Source organism: Glossina fuscipes, unplaced genomic scaffold (genome assembly GCF_014805625.2).
Source record: "Glossina fuscipes isolate IAEA_lab_2018 unplaced genomic scaffold, Yale_Gfus_2 2, whole genome shotgun sequence".
NCBI lineage: Eukaryota > Metazoa > Arthropoda > Insecta > Diptera > Glossinidae > Glossina > Glossina fuscipes.
In genome coordinates, this window is record NW_023998416.1 from 33,996,384 (window position 1) to 34,018,775 (window position 22,392).

Below are 22,392 nucleotides of genomic sequence, written 5' to 3' on the forward strand. Positions count from 1 at the left end.
AATAATAATAGGAGTAATAATAATATTAAATTAACTTAGGAAAGTAATAATCTTAATTTGATGACGTATCGATCAATTTATTCAGTGTTAATATTGATATATGGATCAACAAGGTCAACAAGAATCTTAAAAGAGATAATGAGTAGTTTAGCTATAATAACAAACAAAAAAAGCAAAAAACAAACACTACTGATTTTAAAATTTACATTTTTTACAGCAAAGAATTAGTTGTGATCTAAGTTTTTGTAAGTAATGAAGTACAAAATAAAAAATATTAGCAAATATTGTATGAAGTTTTTCTATTGCTTTAATTTCGATGTAAGAATGTGATGAAGTAAAACGCCGTTTATGTTAAAAGTAATTATACATTAAAAGCCTCATGTACTTAAATGTTCAATAATCACTACATTTAGTACTCCATCTTGTAATGGGTAATAAAATTACTGGTAAGTATCATTCCGTAGACTGTTGCAATCTCTGCCCCGAGGACCAACCAATGCGAATTGTTAATCTTAAAAGAGGAAGTATGTCTGCTTATGATGAAAGAGGTAAGAATTTTTCTGAAATCTTGAAAAGACTTTTTTTTTCTAAAACTTAATAATTAAATATATAAGTTTAAAAATAAGTACTTAGTGCATAGCGATTACTATCTAAACTTTCTCCTTAAAACTGAGCTGCAATCTAGTATTTTAAGTTGATGACGACTTTGTTTGCCTCAAATGCACTTTACAGCCACGCACAAAAAAGGGGCGTAAGCTATATATTAAAACAAGTACAAGCACATCATAGTGGCTCAGGATCCATCATTAAATATCCTATACCAACCTACAATGATTCATATAACAACTATGAAAGCTAAATTATTTTATGGGAAGTAGTCGAAAAGGTGGTCCAATCCAAACCATTTTCATTAACCTGTCAGTGTAACTAACTTCATCAAAATGTCTCAAAAATTGCGGTGGGGGTTATATCTCAAGTCCTTCTGGGCGTTACATCCATCCATACAAAGTTGACATACCCTCGCACTCCAAGTGGTGTAGGTTATAATCAAAGGAAACTGCTTGCGTATCAATAAAAATCTTGTGTTCATTATTACGGTGAAATGTACCCTTTATGTGCTGTATATAATCAATGAAAGGTTTCGTAGTTATTTTGCTTTATTAAAACATCCAAAAATATTTTAATTATTACGTGTGGTAATGGAAATAATTGCACGTATTTAAATGGATACATAAATGCTAGGGTTTCATTGTTAAGTCCAGCCTCTCGTTTCACTGATACGTTAATCGATGTCAGCAGCTTTTTAAAAAAGGCAAAAAACTTTTTATTCGTTAACCGGTTTTACGATATGTACACAAATGCTGTTCTATCTATTATTAAAAAAAATTTTCTTTACCACAATATAAATGAACGGATCGTAAGTAATATATAAAACAAATTAACTTTGAACTGGTTCGCTTTTCTTCCTTACCTACGTTCTTGCTTAATTTTAATCAGACTTAATCAAGTTTCATACGAGAACAGCAGCAATACGGTTGTGATATTGGGAGGATCAGTAAACTGTGTTGCTTCTGTAAGCGTAAGCTGTAAACGTTACAATTAGTTTTACAAGAATGTTTGTTTAATTTTTCTAAAGACCCGAACGAATAGTGGCCGTATCCCAATATTCGCTGAAAGCGGAGTTATATATAAAAATCACTTTTACTCGTGTCATATCATGATTGTGTCCATGTGTCTTGCTTGTTTTAAATTTGGGAATCACTTCTTCGTTATGACTAACTAAGAGGAATGCACAAGTAATAATCTACATATCATACACCGTAATAACTTAATTGATAGTTTCGAAATTGTAACAAATGCACGGCAAGGCTATGGAAGCGAATTTTTACGACAATTATAAACAACAGGCGGAATGTGAAAACACTTAAGAAATTCGCCTTAAAGTCAATCTTTTGAGGACATTTTTCAGGTAAATAAAATTCTTCACATTGAAAGTGTCCAAGCAACAGAATATATCAATTATCAAATTGATAAGTAAAGTATGAACGGAGGAGACACGCCAAAGTTGGAGCATCCATATCTATATTTTTATCTATTTATGTAAGCCCTTCTTTTGAACATGAAGTGCAATGCTATCAAATAGTGACCCGACGACCCATTTCACATTGCAATAGGTTGATATCATTTTTCGTCAACAAATCCTTTACACCCTTTACAAGGACCAATTACGCAGCAAATGTGTGCTTTGCAAAACGCCAAATTGGCCCAAATTGAAGCGGCATATATCGGTTGCCTTGTGGCTCGAAATTTTATACGATTGTATGCGGCCGGGCGATATTGGTTATTTGCGGCCGCTATTTGGTTCCGTTAGTGTAGTTGCCGTGCTCGTGAACATCTGTGGAGACAGGGAGGTCGTCTATTCGATAGACTTTACTTCTCGTGAAAGTTCGCATAAGTGCAAGGTTTACGCGTTCGCTCTTACAAGTTGAACGACATATGCTTACGTATTTAATATCAGAATAGATCGATACACAAGCACTTTTATTTTTATATCTTTAATTACGCATAGCTTTGCAATTTTAAAATATGAACAAAAAATTTCTGAGAAAATCATCTCACTCATCTTAAGGATCTCTAGAAGGAAAATCCAATGTTCGATTAGTCAAAGGTGTTGAACTCACCGTTTAACTGAGCGAAACAAAAATGCTGAATAAAGTGACGTCGTGTAAAGTGACGACGACGAAGAAGAAGAATATGAAGCGCCACTAATAGATTATGTAAATAAATTGTTTAATATAACTAAAAGTAACGATGACGTCATTAGTTTAACATTACTACGTACTATGCATTTAATTAACTGCACTCTCAGAGCAAACTATTTGGCGGCAAATATAATTATTTGAAAAAATAAAAACAAATGTAAAACAAAGTTAGTAACTCACCGATTTATTGGTTATATGTATATATTTACAATGATGCGATTCAAGTCAACATCAACAACAACACACCCACATACCTAACAAATAACATTACAACGAAACTAAATAAAAATTGTATCGATTCCCTACCGTGTGTGTGTGTGTGTGTATGTATGCGTGTGTGTGTGTGAAGTACTCTCCCCTATGCACTTGAGTAAAGTTCTTACGCCTTCATACGTATTCATTCATCTATATTTGCTCTTTAATTTTAATAATCGTGTACCATACAGTTTGTGTAAGCGATCGGTAGCGAAAACATCAAAGTAACGGGACAAGAAAAAGAAAATAAACGTTTTTTAGAAATAATAGAAATAAAAACAATTTTAGGAAAAGATCGCGACTATGTCAACCTGGTACTCAAATTACTTGCCAAACTGGCTTAATCGCTGGTGGGACCAGCCACGACATTTGAGTCCTTATCGTAGCGTACGTCCTGCTACTGAAAGTAATTTTATTTAATAAAATATCAATAAATTATTTAAATTCATGATCCGACGCCAAGTCATCAATATCAGTGAGTTCGATTTTAATGAAAACGTTTGCGATTTTCTTTTTTCTCGAAATATTTTAAGTGATCGCTCACGTTCTTGTGCGCTTTGATTTAAGCCGTTATTTTTTTTCCTCCTTCATTATCATCTTTTATAAATCCGTGCAATTTTGCGATGAGTTGAACCGTGAAAAAACCTAAATAATGAACTTCTGCTCGAAAGCAATCCTCACAGAAGGAAAAAATTCACAGCTTCACCTATATCTGCCAAGTGCCAGGCCATATGAGTGCTAATGACATTGAAGGACGTGAAATTGATTTTGTCTTGATCGAGCAGTCAAAGTATCATATCACTGAATAAGTCACTGTTCGGACACATATATGTAAACACTGTCGACAGACCTGGACACGTGTTAAAATTTCAAAATATCTGATTATTTACTTTTTTTTTGCGATAGAAGGCTTGAAGTAGCTTTACTTGTTATTTAGTCGTCATTTAACAGCCCGAGTGAACATTCCGTAATTCTACGGATACGCACTGTACGTCTGTGTCTAGGAGAGAGTGCACTTCTGGACGTTTCGGTCAAATGCCAAGCTAATGTTTAGCGGCTTCTGCACTCCCATAGATGTCGTTTTAAGCAGTTGAATCATAGTCTACCTCATTCCGTCTTGCTTCAGGACCAATTGTAACGCCTACACCACTTTTGGTACACGGTGTTTTAACTCAGTGCGTTCGCATGTAACACGCAAAAGGGCTTAATATGGAGTCACCTCTTATTATACCGATCGATTCAGAATCATTATCTGAATTGATCTAAGCCTGCCTGTCCCTCTAGAGTCTGCACACGTAATCTAGTGTTCAACCTATAGGTCGCAATTTTTGATATACTTTATCAAAATGAGGTACAGTGACGTATTTTTGCCCAACCACGGACGCTATTGATAATGGTTCGGATCAGTTCTCTTTTTCGACCGCTCCTCATATAACGCCCTATTCTGAAATGTCATTAAATGAGAAAAAATTGTACTTTCCAATATTTCTCACTGGGAAGTCGAAATTGGAGTAATTCTGGAGATTTTCCGTAGATTAGTTTTACCACAAGATTTAGAAAATTAAAACAATCCCAGAATTTTGGCGGTAATCGTTACGCACATAAGATAAGCGTTTGTGGAGGAATCGAACGGTGTAAAAAACGGTTTCTTTCAATTTGTTTCAATATGAATGCCGCGTAGAATTGTCTATTGTGTCTTCAGCGTATGGATGTGCACGATCTCCTCAGTTACTTTGCTTAGCGTTAGTTTTATTTGCAAACCTTTGCAAGAGTTAGCTCTTCAGGTGTTCAGGAAAACCTTTGCTTAGGAGGGCTGCGCCCGCCATTCGTTATTATTCACCGTACAGTTGTGACCAAGAAATAAAATGAATTTGTTTACAAAATGCAAAGAAAGCTTTTTTTATCCTTCCCAATGAATCTCATCGCTTTAATCGCTTTCATATCCACTCATGTAGTGTTCTGTATTAACTGTTTGGTCTAACGAAAGAAACTCATTAATCGCATCGCTACGATGATTGAAGAGAACTGTCAACTTGGCCTTGACTTTGGTACGGTTTTTTCAGTCTTGGTTCAGCTGCAAAACTTTGCGATATTCGCTGTTTTCGGGTCATATGCACAGATTCTCTCTCGCAATGACCGAATGAATGAATTTCGTGTCTCACAAACGTGAGACAAGATCGACGACCTGATTTTTTTGATTTGTTTTCAAAGGCACAAATAATTTTGTAGCAATTGAATATATATTGAAGGTGGGACTACCAATGCACCCAAGAAGAAAAGAAAAGGAGAAATTTCATAAGCGTGAGGTAAAGTTTAAATGAAAAATTCATTTTACTTTTTATTCACAGTATTACCTCAGAAGCTTTTGCGGGGGCTATCTTTATCACTTATGTTAATGAAATTGAGAAAATGAAATATTTCTTAAATATTTTATACGCAACTATCTATTGCGTATGTATGCATGTACACACGTGTATTGCAAATTGTAGTTGTGTACAATTTTTTATTAAAATTCGAATCTCAGACAATGATGATGTCATGTGTTCGTTAATTGTTATGTTGTTGCGTGTGTTTGTTTATTTAAAAACATTTCTTCTTCCATCAAAAGCAATTCGCTCAAAAGGATGTAAATTTTTCTTCATTTCTCTTAAGATGTTTTACTGAAAAGTCATTTTCGACATAAAGTGTAAACAAAAAGTAATTTTTCCCACACGCGACTTTGGTAAGTCAAACATTAGACACAAACATTATTTCAATTTGCAAAGTGTTCGCGATCGATATCATGGTGAAAGAATTATTCCTAATTGGAATTTCAATTATTGAATTGTTGTTGTGCAATTAATAAATGTTACGATTACAAACACACAAAATTTGTTTTGCCAATGGATATATGTGCGCGTTCGGTAGGAACGATAGACTGGCTTTTTGGCTTTCAAGCGAACGTACAAAACGCATTACTCTTTTAAAATGGACTTTTTAAATGCAGGTCAAATAATTTATTTAAATTTTTTTTTTATTTCAAATACACAATCTCAACTCTTCGATGAAGTAACCATAAAGCATTTTACATAAATTACTTTTCGCTTGGGTACTCGTTCACTTTGTATTAGTGTGAGTGGGCCAGCGGAATGGAGGGTTTAATGTATGATATATATGTGTAAGCATAGCGTTCAATATCAGTGAGTTGCTGGAAATATTTTTTAGTTTTTCCAATCGCAAGGCACACTTTTATATGTTTGTACATTTCATTAATTTCCATCAATTTAGCTAAGCGCCGATTTGTACAAATCCAAGCATTTTAATCTTAATATTAATCGAAAGTAATTTACACGATGCAATTTTCGCCCTAAGAAATTTCATATAAAATTATTATCAAACTTCATTTAAGCCTAGTCCGTAGACTACACGAGGAACTTACTCTTTGCTTTATGGAATATTCCTACGTCATTCGAGCATTTTTAAAGTTCTCCTTCGATGGTGGTCGATAATGGCTCGAGCTTTTTCATGCAACGATTACAGTTTCTTAGATCGTAGAAGACTCATATGTCCATCTCTCTGCGCGCTCGAACATTTACACTGATATTAAGCAAAAAGTGCCATCAAATTCTGGCTTTCTATTAAATTTTTATTGACCGAATCTCTTCACAATTTTATGAAATATATTACAATGTAAAGTATTTATTGTACATTTTAGGTGTAAGGGACAAAATGAAAAATTTTGTATCATTTGCGAGAGCTGCTTTCGATATTTGAATTCTTGAAGAGTTTGATAAGTCGCTTTAAAAGGAAATTGGTCTCACTTTTAAGCAAATGAACTTTTCTTAATGCTAGCAGTTGAAGATTACTCTTACAGTCAAGCCTTCTACAACGTGATTCTTGCGCGTTCGTTGTATTCAAACCTGAACATATTGAACTCAGAATTAATTCAACTGAGGAAATGCGTTCCGTGGAAACCTCCTCGATAACACATAGAAACAAGAGAAATTCGATAAGGAGTGCCACTGTCGCTCAAGTTTCGTACAAATGAAAAGAATGCCTGCCGTGCCCGCATTTAGATAGAATCTAAGAAACATATAATTTGCATTTAGATCAGAACTATTCAGACCTATGTGAAAACTGCACTCTCAAGGCATGTGTTTGCAGATAATCCGTTTAATAAATAACATTTTTCAAGTGAAATTCGAGATTAGTTTGTTCTATCGCTCATCATTACTCTCAAATGTCTCTTCTTGCTTCTGGGAATTTTTTTCTTGTCTTTCAAAAGAAATATTTTATAATTCCTTTAATACCTCTTCTTATCCCGCCAAGCAATTTTCAATTATTTGCAAGATCAAGACGCGCTTTTTCTCATATTTGGGCCAGAGCACGTTAGTGTATTAAATTTCACCTGAATTATTTGAAAAATTGAGACTCTAAGGTGAATACAAGAAAACTAGACGAAGATATGGAAAGACAAAGAATCATTTTCTGAATCGGTGGGCAATATAATATATAGGACTATTTGAAGTTCTTCACAGAATTAATCATATTCTTGTGCCGCAAGTGATAGGGTGTAGGTAGGCGTAGGCAGCGATCTAGCGCAAGCCAAAAATCACCTCTTTCTAGAGGTGCGACCACAGGAAGAAAGGATAGGACACAGACCACAAGAGGAAGGATTTATCCTAATCTTGGAGCAGCCGCACAAATATAAATAAATTATGAATATTCTCGATCAGTGTAAAATTCAATCATTATTGTCACATCTATTGACATCGTCTTTCATCACAAGTTTTGATATTTGAAAAGTAATGTTTACATACACATATATATACGCCGTCTTCTATATTCTCGCCATTTCATAATTACAATCGTTTTTTTTTGCTTTCAATTATTATATCTTTTGAAGTTGCTTTTAACATGTTTAGGTGGTTTTAAGTGGCGCCCTGCTATTTTTTCGCCAAAGTTTTAAATGGCATTACAAGGGGACTACTTTACCGGAAAGAAAGCTGCCTCAATTTTTCTCATGGCATATGGTATAAAAAAGAGGTATATAAAAACACCGTGTTATGGGATGCTTGACCGTATTATTCATGGATTAGAAGGTGACTGCTTGAAAAACCACCTTATAATCTCTTGAGGCAAATTGAACAAAAAAAAACTATAACTTGATAACTTGGCTCATGGCTTTACATAGAGAAAATTAGGAGAGAATAAGAAGTCTACCTGCGTACGCAAGGCGCAAGACTGTAGTCTTAATCATAAATGATAATAACGTTATTATCTTCTTGTATACAAGCTGAAAAGAATTAATCATATTTTTCACAGAACTTAACGATACATTTATTCAATATTTGATTTATGTGGGTTGGACATGTTTACCAAACGGTTAAATATTTGAAAAATAAATTTGAAATTTGCATATTACAGATATGTGTGGGCGGGTGTGAAAGCGTAAACACATTTAAAAAATATGTTAAAGGAATTTTTGTATTCCCAATAGAAACACGACACTAGGTTTATTCTTGGGCTTGTAGGTCACGAAGAGAAGCTTAGAAAGTATATGCAGGCTGCAGACGACAGTTTCTATTTTTTACAAAATTTACTGTGAAATATTATAATAAACAAATGCCCGAGAGAGAAGCTATTCTATGCTATCGCCGAATAACCTTTATGCTTCTTTCATTCTTCAGCGACAAAGCAGTGTCAAACGAATGTTTATTGTGATCTGTTGTTGAAATAATCATTCCGGGAATTAGTTGACCCTAACCTTTCGATGATATGGGCATCGAAATTTGCAGAAATATAATATTCTGCGGTTAGGGCGTTGTGTGAACGCGCAGCATCTCGCTGGAAATTGCAGGGTTTGTCCGCAAGTATACTACCAATCCCGGGTATCATAATTCTTCATAAAATCTCGATATAGGCGACAGCGTTCACTTGAAACCCCTATTGAATGACGAAGAAGTGAAAGAAGGTATGCTTCGTTGGCCATAATTTTCGATAACATAACAAGCATAGGATATCTGGATAGGATGTGTGTGATAACCATCTGTCCTTCAGGGACTTATGCAAAGCACATTTTCCGCAGTTAATTTTTAAATACTGTAGCACCGCACATAAAGTCTTAGTCTAGTTTCGAAAGTGAGAGATGAAATTACCCAAACAAAGGTTCACACTCGATACTGATTCAAATTGATCGCGATCCTTCTAAGAATATATCCACAAAATTAATCCACAGTTTAGTGGAAGTGGTGTTCTTTAATTTGCTAAAAATATTTCCTCAGGTCAACTAAGCGACCAGTAAAACAAAAACTGACCTCGGTCGAGCAAGCGAACCTCTTCTCACATATGTTTAATAAAACATTTTAATTTTGTTATATTTACAGATTCCATAACAGAGGACATTTTAGGTGTAATAAGTATTGATTTATATCTGGAAGAAAATCATGATGAACATCACACCGATTTCTTTAGTGCTGCCAAAGAAGCTCTTATTGTGCGCAGAGGTGAACCCTTCCGAATGCGTCTAAATTTCAATCGTCCTTTTAATCCTAACCGTGATGCAATTAGTTTCATATTTACGGTGGCCGATGAAAAGAAACCTAGTCCTGGTCATGGGACTTTGATAGGTATAGTCCCTAGGGATGGCATAGATAATTTGGGTGATCCGTTGGACTGGGGCGCTGGAATTGAAGAGCATGAGGGACAAAGTTTGCAATTGTTAATAAAACCATCAGTTACCTGTCCAGTAGCAGAATGGAAATTGGATATCGATACGAAACTGTTAGGAGGTGGGTCGAGATCATTTATATTACCTCGACCTATTTACATACTTTTCAACCCTTGGTGCCCAAATGATCAAGTTTACATGCCAGTAAGAGATAAACGGAAAGAATATGTTCTACACGACACGACACTGATATGGCGTGGCTCGTATAACCGTTTAAGGCCCTCCGTTTGGAAATTAGGTCAATTTGAGCGACATGTTTTAGAATGCTCTTTAAAATTATTGGGCACAATAGGTCGCGTACCGGCCAGTTACAGAGGCGATCCTGTACGTGTATCTCGGGCCCTATCGGCTGCTGTTAACTCGGTAGACGACGATGGAGTAATTCTGGGCAATTGGACTGAAGACTTTTCGGGCGGAATCGCTCCCACCAAATGGATTGGCTCTACGGAGATATTACAACAATTTTATAAAACTCAAAAACCGGTCAAGTATGGTCAGTGTTGGAATTTTTCAGGCGTTCTGACTACTATAGCTCGTGCACTGGGTATCCCTTCAAGAATTGTTACCTGTTATTCCTCGGCTCATGACACCCAAGCCTCTTTAACTGTAGACATATTTGTTGATCACAATAACAAGAAAATGGACGCCGAGACCACAGATTCCATATGGAACTACCACGTATGGAACGAGGTTTGGATGACTCGCCCGGACTTAGGTGTGGGTTCAAACGGCGTTACCTACGATGGTTGGCAAGTAGTGGATGCTACTCCTCAAGAGGCTTCTGATAATATGTATCGGGTCGGTCCAGCTTCGGTGGCGGCAGTTAAAAACGGTGAAATTCTCCGATCCTTCGATTGCGGTTTTGTTTTTTCAGAAGTGAATGCCGATAAGGTGTATTGGCGTTATAATGGTCCTTTTCAACCGATTAAATTGCTGCGCAAAGATACCATGGCTATTGGCCATTTAATTAGCACTAAGGCCGTTCTGAAGTGGGAACGCGATGATATAACCCATTCATATAAATATGAGGAGAGAACGGACGAAGAGCGCAATGTTATGTTGAAGGCTTTAAAGCAATCCAGACATGCATTTAGTCGGTATTATTTGAATGATAGTTTCAATGAGGTCGAATTCGATATGCAACTAGGAGATGATATAAAAATTGGTGAAAATTTTGCGGTTGTAGTAGCCATCGCCAATAGATCGTTACAAAACGCTTACACTGCCATCGGACAATTGAGCTGCGATACCGCTTTATATACAGGTTTGAATGGTCAAGAGGTGAAGTCCATGAATTTTGAAATTAAAATTCAGCCGGAAGCCAGCGAATACATACGCATGGAAGTCACTTTTGAGGATTACTATAAGAAGCTAACATCGCAGGCAAGTACTAGCAAAGAATTATTGAAAAGACATCAAGCGTTAAACTTATTGTTGTAGGCCTCTTTTAACATCTCTTGTTCGGCTGTGGTAAAAGATACCGACTACGAGTATTTCGCTCAAGATGACTTTCGTGTTCGTAAGCCTGACATAAAGTTTACCTTTCAAGGCGACGTCGTCGCCAAACAGGCTGTGGACGTTATAGTACGCTTGACTAATCCTTTGCCAGTACCTTTGCGAAAGGGTACATTTCACATTGAAGGTCCCGGCATAGAGAAGCCTTTACGTTTCCGGGTAATTGTTGTTTCTATCTCATACGAAATATCCTAACTTGGTATATTTCACAGATTGCGGAAATTCCAGTGGGCGGCACAGCAGCGTCAACCTTTAAATATGTACCACCTTACGCTGGTAGAGCCTCATTGCTGGCCAAGTTTTCGTGCAAGGAACTCGATGATGTTGATGGTTACCTGCATTACGAAGTCCGTCCCCATCCAGATGACATTATTAATCCTTATCGTTCCAGCCATAACATTATACGAAGAAGAAATGACGTTATTGCTTAAAGGGCTGCCTTCCGTTATAACTCTAAGTTCATTTATTTATATATATTTTAGCTAAGAATTCTTTCATTTCTTTTTTTATTTTATTTATTTTCTTTCCTATTAACAAAGAATTAATTCACGATAAAGCTTTCACCAAAAATGTTATTGTAATTGTAATATCATTTAAAGGTTTAACCATCCTACACCCAAAGCAAACTCAGGCTTGCTATTCGTTTTTAAGTAATAAATTCCTTCAGCGGTATGAGGAACCGGATCTCCCATCAAGATCTTTTGCCCAGTACAATTTTTACCTTTGATTTCATCTAAGCTGTTACAAGGCACCGCATAAAATCCCTTAGTACTATTAATAGATTCAGCGTAGTATTCATAGGAGCGACCGTGACTGCAGCCAGCTGATCAGAAAAGTAGTTTTGTTAAGATTATTTTTCGAAAAAATGATTAAAATAATTTACTAAATATTTGATTGAGCTCAGTGCAACCGGGTTGCGGGGGATTTCCACCATTCGGATAGAAGTCGATGTGCGCTATAGGCTTTTTAAAACCTAAAAATCCGGCACAACTATGTATGACATCCACGAAATCCCCATCTGTGCGATCTAAATGATTTTCAGGACCAATACAATCTTCAAAAGCGGGCCGGGCTGGATCTAAACCTTTTAAGAGCAAGAAGTTCAACACTCCACGGGGTTAATTGATCAAGACTTTAGCATGTGTTTTGCAAGACTTCATCGCAGTCAAAATAAATATAAATAATCGATATCCGAATGATTGTTCGAAGTCAATGATTTAGCAGAAAACTTTTAATGCCATTCAAAACTAAGTGAAATGCTAAAAATACTCAAGAAACTTGATAGAGATAGAAAGACAGGCAAGCAGTCTACTCTTCATTTCCCTTTCATGGGAAAATCTATTCCTGAATAATCTTCGTAAATGACTACAATTTATTCGGTATTATTTCGATGAAACTTTTTTTGCCTTGTGGATATTTTTCCAGACTTTGGCCTGTCTCTTTAGTGAAAAAAACAATTTATCGCATGCGACTTTTCTTCGAGATAATTCGAAATAATTAACATTAAACTTTTCACGCCATTCCTAGCTAATTGAAGTGCAAAAATAGATAAAAAAAAAAAAAAAAAGAGGAACAGAGATTGACGACGTAGCTGTTATTTTGCCCCTCATCTTGGTTGCTTCACCATCAAAAATAAAAAAAATATTCGCCGCAACCGAGTCTTTTGTACCTTTTACCGCTTAACACTGATCAATGATATGTGGACTTTGATTGATATCTGACGAGTGGCTCTTTAATATTTTATAATATTAAGTAGGTGTGGGTAATTTTTCTCACTTTTCCCCCTAAATTTTTATCGTTGTATTCATTATGGTTTATAAGTAACGAGCAAAAAACCAAATTATTATTATTATTATTTTTGAACATAGAGATGATCTCAGGTTATGTTACACTTTGGTTGTACGCTCGGAACGATTTAGCTCAATTTCAATGCCAACTCGCGTGCAAGAACTTGCAATCTTTGCGCCAAGTTTGTGTTAGCTACATTTTTGCGACCAAGAGAATGTCTATCACAAACAGACGGGCGGACGGAATTTGATGCTGATCAGAAATATATATACACTTGATGGGGCTCCTCAGAATTCCTTCTGCATATTGCAAACGTTTTCAGAAACTGATTATACCCTCCATCCATCGGTGATCGGTGTAAAAATAAATCATTCATACGGTTACGAATTCCTGCAATTTTTGTATTCCCGCCTCATAACCAAAATCTCTCTCTTCGCGAAGATCGAATGGAATTGTAATAAGATACAAGAAGAAGATATTTTTAAAACTTTTTTCTTTCGCATGGATTTTCTTTTTCCCCTTTCCCTCTGCTTTAACATTCTGTCTCGTCTTTTGTCGAAACAAGATTATTGCCGCAAAGAAGGGACACTGAATATCTCCTTAAAAAATATTTACCTGTAATTCTGCCCACACGATATTTCGTATAAGCTCCGGCGTAGCCCATGATGTGAGCACCCAGCGAATGTCCAATCAAATGTATACGTTTTGGATCTGCGTTCTTGGTTTCTACCAATAAATCGATTAATTTAGCGACAGCACGACCAACCTGTACCGTATAACGAGCAGGTCGTAAGTAGTATATATTGTCAGCTTGATCTTTCCAATTAATGGCTGAAAAAAAAAAGAGAACAAAATATATTTTAAATCCTTATCTATAACATTTTGTTCCATGATAAATTACCAAATACGTTGATATGTCCTCGTTGCATGTAAGCTCCTCGTATTGATTTTATGGAATTACTTTGTGTGCTCGATTTCCAGCCATGAACTAAAATTTTTGTATCCAACTTGGGATTAAATTTTTCCGCCATTTCGGCCCAGGTATCGCGTTTAAAGCGGGCAGTAGTCAGAACATCATCGTCGCTAATTAGCAAATTGCTAACAACCGGTGCGGACGGTTTGGAACTAAATTTGAAACAAATTTCATAGATATTATCTACAACATCCAAAGAGGTAAACACGCATACAAGTCTTGATTGGAAACTCGTGGTAACAAATCAATCAAAGCAAATGTAACGCATGCAATTAATTGCGAATTTATTTTCAACGAACCTCTCGTAGTATTCAAATTGTATGATCTGAGGTCCGTCGTTGCGATTATCGTCCGGTGGTGGTTCGACAAGATATGCTACTTGAGGCTCACCATTACCATCCGGCATATAAATCCAAGTGTCGTTGTAATCCTCTTCATTTAAATCCACTTGAGCTCGTATACCAACTAGAGAAGAATGTAAAGAAGAATTAAAAGAAAGAAAACGTTAAACTTTCCCGAATTTTTTTTTTTTTGATTTTGTTTTTTAATAAAGCTTTACACAGCACCAAAACGGGTCGAAAGAAATTCAATATCGCTGCCACACTTAGAAAGAACCATTGTATTAGCAATATACTGCCGGACAATTCGTTACGGCAGGGGCTAATAATATTACATAAGCAATGTAAAGAATTTGACATAATCGACGCACTCTTCACTTAAGACGTTCGTTGAGCTTGAAATTTAATTATAAAATGAATTTATTTATAAAATTTTAAAGCGGCTTATAAAAGCGCAGGACAGAGAGGTTCGTTCCAAATAAAGGCATATTAAGTTTTTTTCATTTATTGGGAACACTAAGAATGAGAAAGACTTGAAGACATAATCAACTCAAAACCTATTACGTATTCACCACGCGTTCTTTCATTTATCTTACACAATTCACTGTCACTGTCGCCGTTAGTAATAAAGCCTCGATTTCAATATCACTCTTACTCGTTACACTACACATTGAATAAATGGTTAATAGTGCAATAGACTATCTTTAAAATAAATCGGAAAAAGAGAAGACTCTGCTATACGATTTATGCTACACACACACACACACACACACACACACCAGAAACCAGAAACTCAAGCAAATCAACTTAGTTTGGAGTTATTTTAAAGCACCGAACACGTTCAATAAATCAATGAATGAATTTTACAAAACTCGGAGATTGTACTCTCGATTTATTATAAACTTTGTGACAACAAACCCTTATATAACACTGAACACTGAAGTTTGAATCTTTTCACAACGCTTGCAGAACTAAGCATACCTTGAAGATAATGTACTTGTTGCTTACTTGCCGAAAAGTTTGTCATACGCTCAGCTTTGTTTCACGTTAATGGATATTAGTTAATGACACTTTTATTAAACGTTTACAAATTTAAACAACTTTTCTCCATTATATTAAATATAAAAAAAAAAAAAAAAAAAAAAAAATGAATAAAGATTAACTTTCCTGTATCAAATTAAACAAAGAATACGTGATTAAGGAAACTACTCTTCTGCGCAAAAGTTTAGAGATCTTAATCGTGATTTCAACAAACAGTCTTAAAAAAAAAAACAACAACGGAGAGAGAGTCCTAAATGCTGACAAGAAGTATAAGTCATTTAACCTCTAGCTAGAAACTCTTGATCAATTTAAAACCCTTACGGCAATTCCGATCCGGCTTTGTACATGTTGCGCTATACCCATGCGAACTTAAGTTTACACAAAATTATTATTACTACAACAAAAACAATACCAACTTAAGGTATACGAATCATGCATCTATGCATTTATCGATGATAGGCATAATTTCGTACGAAGATTTCTTCAAATAGTGCTTGCAGTTATTTTCTCACTCGCCTATACAGCCATAGATCATCCTTTACGGTGAACACAAATATAATTATTTATCAAAAAAAAAAGAAAAAAAAATTATGAATGAAAACACACTAAAACGCTTTGCGTTTATTTTGAACTACAGCTTAAATTACATGCAAGAAATTTAAAATGTTTGAGCAAAACAATTTATATTAGGTGTTCAAATAGATTCTCAATATTTTTAAATAAATTTCGAATTTAATTAAAAAATGTTATAAACCTTGATTAACAACTGCAAAGTTTCGAGGCGAAAAAGTTATTGATTTTCACACCATTTTCTGAAGTAAAGCTATTCAGAACAGGAAAGATGTGGCGAATAGTTCCACAATCGGGCGATGTCCCTAGCCCAAGTTCAAGATCCCCATTGCTGCATGTTGGACAGGCGCACACGACTATTCACTCATCACATGACGACTTACGATGTCCCTAGCCCAAGTTGAAGATCACCATTGTTGCAGATTAGACAGACGTACACGGACATTCACTCATCACCATGAAATCTGAGAAACCACTTTCTAACTATTTTATAGCTTACTGCTAATTCAATCCAAGCTAGCTTAAGTTCCTTTAATTTTGTCACATTAAAAAAAATTCTGTGGGCATAGAACTCTGAATTTGTTGTTGACTTTTATTTACTATAAAATATCTATAATCAAGTGTTTCCTACCTGTTCTAGCCCTGCATACACCTGTTTCCACCAAAAGGGATTATTTTGTTCCCGTTTCTATGCGTAGTTACCATAGCCTCAAAATTGATAATAAGAAGCTAGCATTTGGCATAGACATTGCTTGATCGATAAGCAATCTAAAATGCAAAAATGGCTGTGATAAGTCCACAGAAAAGCCTGCCGTGAATTGGAAACTAAAAGGACCTCGAGAGAACGCTGACAATTTTTTCATATTTTCATCGATAACTTTGGTTCCCGTGAAGATATTTCGGGAAACTCGTCGATGTTTTTTCGAGGTTGTCTTATGTTTTAATCTATTCTGAGCACACGATAGCTCACAGCAAAACTACTAATTACTTTATCAATGGGTGAAATTTGTACTGGCTTTTTAGAAAGTATCCATGAAGTTTAATTTTATTATAAATATAAGAGAAAAAGACCTAAGTGTTCTTAAGGCATTTCATTTTTTTGGTAGGAAACAAAAAAAACAAATTAAAATCTTACTTTTTGCAGAATTTCAAGCCGATTCAATAGTTTCCCTTGATTAACCAGAGTTCTCTTAAGGCACTAAAGAATATCATTGTTAAATGGGCGATCTGTGCCGCGACCACAGATTTTATTAGATAAGCATCGTCCTATTCACTTTAATTCAACTTTGTATACGATCAGAAAAAGTTAACATTTTATTCACATCACACACATTATCTAAATGATCGATTTTTCTATATTAAGTCAAGTAATTTTTTCGATTATCTTTTATTTATTTATATTTCAATACATTTTTGGCAGATGAACTTACCAATGCACGTGCACACGTGTAATAAAAGAATTCTAATTAGAAAGTTTTCTACTTTACACATTTTTCATTTACGTGTTCATTAAAGAACGAAAATCATATTAAAGGAAAAGAAAAAAATAAATTTACTTTTTGCCTTTTAAAAGCTATGTTCCACTTACAACTGAGCTATCCGCGTCCAATTAATAAGCCTTTAACCAGCTCGTATTGAAGGTTTTCTATTTGCCGTTATACTCACGGCACCTAATATCTAAATGGTGCCCTTGCCAAGTTACTATTAATTACGAATACCCTACAAAAGTGTATGCATTCTTGTTTCTGATCTTACCGTGCATTGAGAATATGATAATAATCTGAAGATTGCTAAAAAAACAGTCAAGGAATCATCCAGTGAAGAGTCTGTTTCGTTAAAGACGCTTGCGCTGATCAATAATATTTCCCTGAGTTTCCATAGCTTACTTCTGAAAATTGTACAGCTACAAACCTACGGGAAGATATAAACGAATAGCTACAATTAAGTCCATGTATGTATATACATATAATACAAAACCTTTCGTTCCGTTTGCTGTTCTGCCGAATGAGAGCGGAAAGGGAGTTTCCAGTCCAATCAAGATCAGGCATTTACTGTACGCTTTTGAGCCATTTATGCAACCTTTAACTAGCAAGTTTTTTTGGATTAAAAAGAAGTGCAGCAAAGGTTCGTTATAACATGAACTCTTTCTTATATCTTAGTGCTTATCACTTATTGCTTAAAGTAGGTTTGAAAGATAAATTTTAACGCATCACGCTGTTAAATGGGTTAAGAAATCCATTGATAGAGCACGATATTGTGCACTGTTGTTCTAGAGCAAAAGTAAATCCACTTATAATGAGTTATGTTTAATTTGATTTATTTTAATTATTATTAAGAAAACTTCATTCGGTAATTTCCTATTTCCTGTTAGCTCACGAGCCCTATTTGTCTGCATTATTCTTTAAGAGTAGTGAGCGAATTCTTTCCAAATATTACCGAGTGTTTCCAATCCGCTAACGATTTCGATTGGAAACGGCTTTTTTAGCAGCCTCGGATATGGTCATGCCTGCAACTCGGTACTTGATGGCAATACAGCCTTTTATTTTTGGCAATCTGAACTAATGCTGCAATGCCAATTTAAAAATGTATCCTACGGAACCTAAAATTTAATCCCTACTTTTTTCTAACAACTAATGATGTTCTTCAGGTTCGTCAAGTATTTCACTCTTCCTCCTCATAAAGAACACTTCCTATGTCTACGTGTAAAATTTTGAATTCCCTTTAAAAGTTTTGTAAGGCATTGCTTTCACTTAATGTAGACTTTAGATGAATCTAACTTCACTCGAGGCACTCTGCCCGATCGAACGATGTTCTTCAAACTACTTTTTGCTTAGTTAACACTCTTACCAATTATGTAAAGCAACGCATTCTTTGTAATTCGGGATCATTCCATCTGCTAATAGTGTGAGTTCAGTCTGCTGCCTTGAAACTAAACAAGTTTTTAGTCTTTATATATTTCACAGTCCTTGTATAAGTTTATTATTATTATTATTATTATAATTTTAGACTAATGAAATAAAATCTTAGACTAAAAAAAAGACCTTGAGCACTAGCAACACAGACTATCGGCTCTATTGTATAAGTTTACACCATTATTATATTACATATTTCAAGTACCTTTCTAACTCAGTTAGATGTTAATGAATTTAATACTCAGAACAAATTCCTTATTGGGGTTTAACGTTCGCACATGGCATGAAGCCTTAATCAGACGGTTTTTCCGCAAATTTTCTGCTGCTTCAATGAAAATGTTAATTAATTTGTACCTAGTATTTCTTTCGATAAATTTTTTGAGATTTTGAGGAATAACCAGTAACCAGTATTGATCGATCTTGTATTATCAATTTACAATGACATCGCCTTTAACCGGCGTTCGCTCCTAATAACTTCTAAAGATTTCAATCATCGCATCTCTTAAAGTCAAATCTTATAATTTAACATATTCACAATCTCAATAAATGTTGGGAAACGTCATCCTTTTAAACATGAAAACTATTTTCAAATGTGTCCAACACACTTTTGTACCTCGACTTTAAAAACATTATCATAGTAATCTAAACATGAACAAGTTTTTCCTATCAAACGAAAATTTTTCTTAACTGGTTTATGTTTTATGAGCTTTTATGTAAGTTGTTTTCCTTTCCTTCCTTTATCTTTTTTCCTTCATATAGCTTTTGTTTTGTAAACATTATTATATTTGTGAAAAACAAATCGAAGAACAATTTGTTATGGAGTTGAGAAAAAAAATAATAAACCTCCTTGTTTTTTGAATATCTTAGTTAAACCAATTACAAATATGTTTAAATGAATTTAACAGAAGGAACGTAGGAAAATAAAATAATTGGGGATTTTTTAGAGCTTTTTTTACAACGTTGATATACATAGTACGTTAAATAGTATTGTTTAAATACAAAATTTTACATCTCAAAATAAACGACATGAGATTGTGCGTCATCTTACTTTACTTCGCGACTTTTTGTACAAATTTTTGGAAACATTAATATAAATAGTAATCTAGTGCAAATATTTTATCTTCATGCAATCGGTTTAGAAAGAAAGAAAGCTAAAAAACATGGCATCAGGAACAACTCAAAAATACAGAAACTTTGTCGCGGAACCAATGGGAGATAAGCCAGTGACGGATTTGGCGGGAATTGGCGATGTCTTAGGGGGCCGCTTGACGGAAGCAGGGTTTGATAAGGTACTTGTAAAAAATATCAACAGTACGAACATGTTTGAATGATAGCGTTATCTAAATATGTTGTTCATGTTTGACGGAAATTTCATTTTACGTCGATGAAACCTTTTTGCTTGAATTCCAATTAATTTTTCTTCTAGGCTTACACTGTGTTGGGGCAGTATTTAGTTCTAAAAAAGGACGCGGAATTGTTTAAAGAATGGATGAAGGACACATGCAATGCCAGCGCCAAACAGGCTAACGATTGCTACAATTGTCTTAATGATTGGTGCGAAGAATTTTTGTAATAAGGAATGTATTTTTGTTATAAACTTTTCTACTTATTCCAACATAATAGTTTTAATACATTCGATACTATCGGTTTAATATGATTTTGTCTTGCGACGTTTCTCTATATATGTTGAAAACAGAAAATATGTTAATAAAACTGCATTTTTAGAAACAACCCGTAGTAATGTTATCTCTACCAGATTTCTTTGTATAACTATTTATTATTAACTTTGATATTAAATATAATCATTCAATCTGTGATACGATTACCAGGCAATAGCATTTAAAATATCAAAAAGCATATAAAATATCTCATACATTAAAGTATATTTTTATTTTTGGATTATATCACTTTGGAGGGAGACGCAACTATTAGAGATTAATAGCCTTTGATTTTCGTAATTTCTTCCTGAATAGACTATTGGCCTTTTTGTATAATAACAAATAACCATGATCGGGATATCTTTTAAAGCGGTGCCATAGATCCATTTTGTTTTTCCTCGATAACGAAAGCGTGTTGTTCCACTAAGGAAGCCTAGCTCGTTAAAAAGAGCTGTTGGATTGAGGAATAGAGAGATGAGCAGTCATGTGAATCGCCTTAGACATAATAGCAGCATCATGGTTGCAGTTCCCGTTAAGTGGCTTTGAAATCAGTAATGACTTGGCCTGTTTGGAGTAATTGATCCAATCCGCTTTATGTAGGAGGAATTTGACCTGTTTTGCTGGAGTAACAGAGGACTTTGAAAGTTTAAAATCTATAGTAATTTTCTGTTTTGATTTTTAGAATTACAAGCATTTGTAAAAAACGTGGGCATTGTTTGTCTAACGCCGAATGTTCATCATTGCAGAAGCTACGCGTACAGCGTTCAGCATGGGGAGGAAGACCGCAGTTAGCACAAGATGGAGTAGCGGTGCATCTTTTTGCCGTATGACGCAGGCGTTGGCAGTTTTTACACCTCAGAATTTTGAATGTACAGTTGGCAGTAGCCGATAGTGGTCAAAAGTCAAAATAATCGTTCCTGTAGGGGAGCGAGTTTTTTATAGACTTTAGTCATTTCTTGACTGCCCATTTCGCGAACAATTTCATCTTCCGACACATGATTTAAGCATGTGGCATAAACTACACCTTTAACCGAGTTCAGTTTGTCATGCAGTTTAGCGGAAATAGCACATAAATTAGCTAATGATGTCGATTTTATGAGGTTTTCGGTTGCGCGCGGGTTCCCAGCGAGGACAAGTAAATTCCCATCGCGTAGAATCGAAATAGACTCCATATATATTGTAATGTTGTCTAGTGATTTTTTAATAGCAAAAGGGCTGATTTGTGAATTTGTTATGGTAGGATCAGTTGCAGAAATCACAACATAGATTTTGTCAATAGGAGTGATGTAACTGGTAGGCAACACCGGAAAGTTCAAATTTTTAATTTTTTTTTCTCTGGGAGGATACGCTCGCTAATAGATGAAATCTATTTGAATTTTTATCTGGCGGCACCAGGACCATTATGCCTTATGATTGTCTATTATTTAGTAATTTGTGAAATAACCACTCACTTGAAAAGGTTTTGGAACTGCTGAGGAGAATGTCACTTGTCACACGCGAATGTCACTATGTAATACGCAGTGAATGTATACCTAATTAACTGCGGAGAGCAGTTGTTAATACAATTTACACTATGACATCGTGATTATAGTATTAATATACGCTTTGAATTTGTAATTTGAAAAAGAAAATTAAATAAAAAGATATGATTTCGATAATCGCTGGGTCAGAAAATTTAAGATAATGCCAATGGAATGCCGGTTGAACAAAATTAATGAATGTTAACGTCATACAGGCTACATTTATCGCATTATTAGTCTTCATATATTTTAGAGTCCTTTTATAAGTTTATACCGTTATTATATTACATATTTCAAGTGCCTTTCTAACTCAGTTAGATGTTAAGTTCAATTTAGTATTCAGAACAAATT

The 22,392-nt window shown here is 35.0% G+C and overlaps 3 protein-coding genes across 5 annotated transcripts; 2 read left to right on the forward strand and 1 right to left on the reverse strand.

Moving 5' to 3' along the window:
- Positions 1–273: 273 nt before the first annotated feature.
- Positions 274–11,811, forward strand: LOC119633799 (annulin). Of its 3 annotated transcripts, XM_038027547.1 has the most exons (5): positions 274–357; positions 414–548; positions 9,383–11,109; positions 11,167–11,400; positions 11,454–11,811. In XM_038027547.1, the coding sequence occupies exons 2-5, from the start codon at positions 428–430 to the stop codon at positions 11,670–11,672; spliced, it is 2,301 nt and encodes a 766-aa protein (XP_037883475.1). In that variant the 5' UTR covers positions 274–357; positions 414–427; the 3' UTR covers positions 11,673–11,811. The 3 variants fall into 3 exon arrangements, with proteins under 3 accessions (XP_037883475.1, XP_037883476.1, XP_037883477.1); XM_038027548.1 differs by lacking the exons at positions 274–357; positions 414–548 and adding an exon at positions 3,212–3,423; XM_038027549.1 differs by lacking the exons at positions 274–357; positions 414–548 and adding an exon at positions 3,408–3,492.
- Positions 11,812–11,834: 23 nt separating this feature from the next.
- Positions 11,835–14,773, reverse strand: LOC119633607 (inactive pancreatic lipase-related protein 1). The gene is made up of 6 exons (XM_038027226.1): positions 14,562–14,773; positions 14,302–14,467; positions 13,931–14,154; positions 13,645–13,860; positions 12,125–12,325; positions 11,835–12,064 (listed from the first exon to the last, which is right to left on the reverse strand). Exons 1-6 carry the CDS (start codon positions 14,698–14,700, stop codon positions 11,835–11,837), a joined length of 1,176 nt encoding a protein of 391 aa, XP_037883154.1. The 5' UTR covers positions 14,701–14,773.
- A 5,111-nt stretch (positions 14,774–19,884) lies between these two features.
- On the forward strand, positions 19,885–20,594 carry LOC119633931 (barrier-to-autointegration factor). The gene is made up of 2 exons (XM_038027771.1): positions 19,885–20,152; positions 20,290–20,594. The coding sequence occupies exons 1-2, from the start codon at positions 20,024–20,026 to the stop codon at positions 20,434–20,436; spliced, it is 276 nt and encodes a 91-aa protein (XP_037883699.1). The 5' UTR covers positions 19,885–20,023; the 3' UTR covers positions 20,437–20,594.
- Positions 20,595–22,392: the final 1,798 nt, after the last annotated feature.

What these genes read in the sequence shown, in the direction of transcription:
- LOC119633799 (XM_038027547.1), top strand. Translation starts at nt 428, where the DNA reads ATGGGTAATAAAATTACTGGTAAGTATCATTCCGTAGACTGTTGCAAT. An exon ending in GTCTGCTTATGATGAAAGAG is followed by an intron (nt 549 to 9,382) that starts GTAAGAATTTTT and finishes TTATATTTACAG; the next exon opens with ATTCCATAACAGAGGACATT. An exon ending in AGAAGCCTTTACGTTTCCGG is followed by an intron (nt 11,401 to 11,453) that starts GTAATTGTTGTT and finishes TATATTTCACAG; the next exon opens with ATTGCGGAAATTCCAGTGGG.
- LOC119633607 (XM_038027226.1), bottom strand. Translation starts at nt 14,700, where the DNA reads ATGTCAAATTCTTTACATTGCTTATGTAATATTATTAGCCCCTGCCGT. An exon ending in TCGACCCGTTTTGGTGCTGT is followed by an intron (nt 14,468 to 14,561) that starts GTAAAGCTTTAT and finishes ATTCTTCTCTAG; the next exon opens with TTGGTATACGAGCTCAAGTG. An exon ending in AGGACATATCAACGTATTTG is followed by an intron (nt 13,861 to 13,930) that starts GTAATTTATCAT and finishes TTTTTTTTTCAG; the next exon opens with CCATTAATTGGAAAGATCAA.
- LOC119633931 (XM_038027771.1), top strand. Translation starts at nt 20,024, where the DNA reads ATGGCATCAGGAACAACTCAAAAATACAGAAACTTTGTCGCGGAACCA. An exon ending in CGGAAGCAGGGTTTGATAAG is followed by an intron (nt 20,153 to 20,289) that starts GTACTTGTAAAA and finishes TTTTTCTTCTAG; the next exon opens with GCTTACACTGTGTTGGGGCA.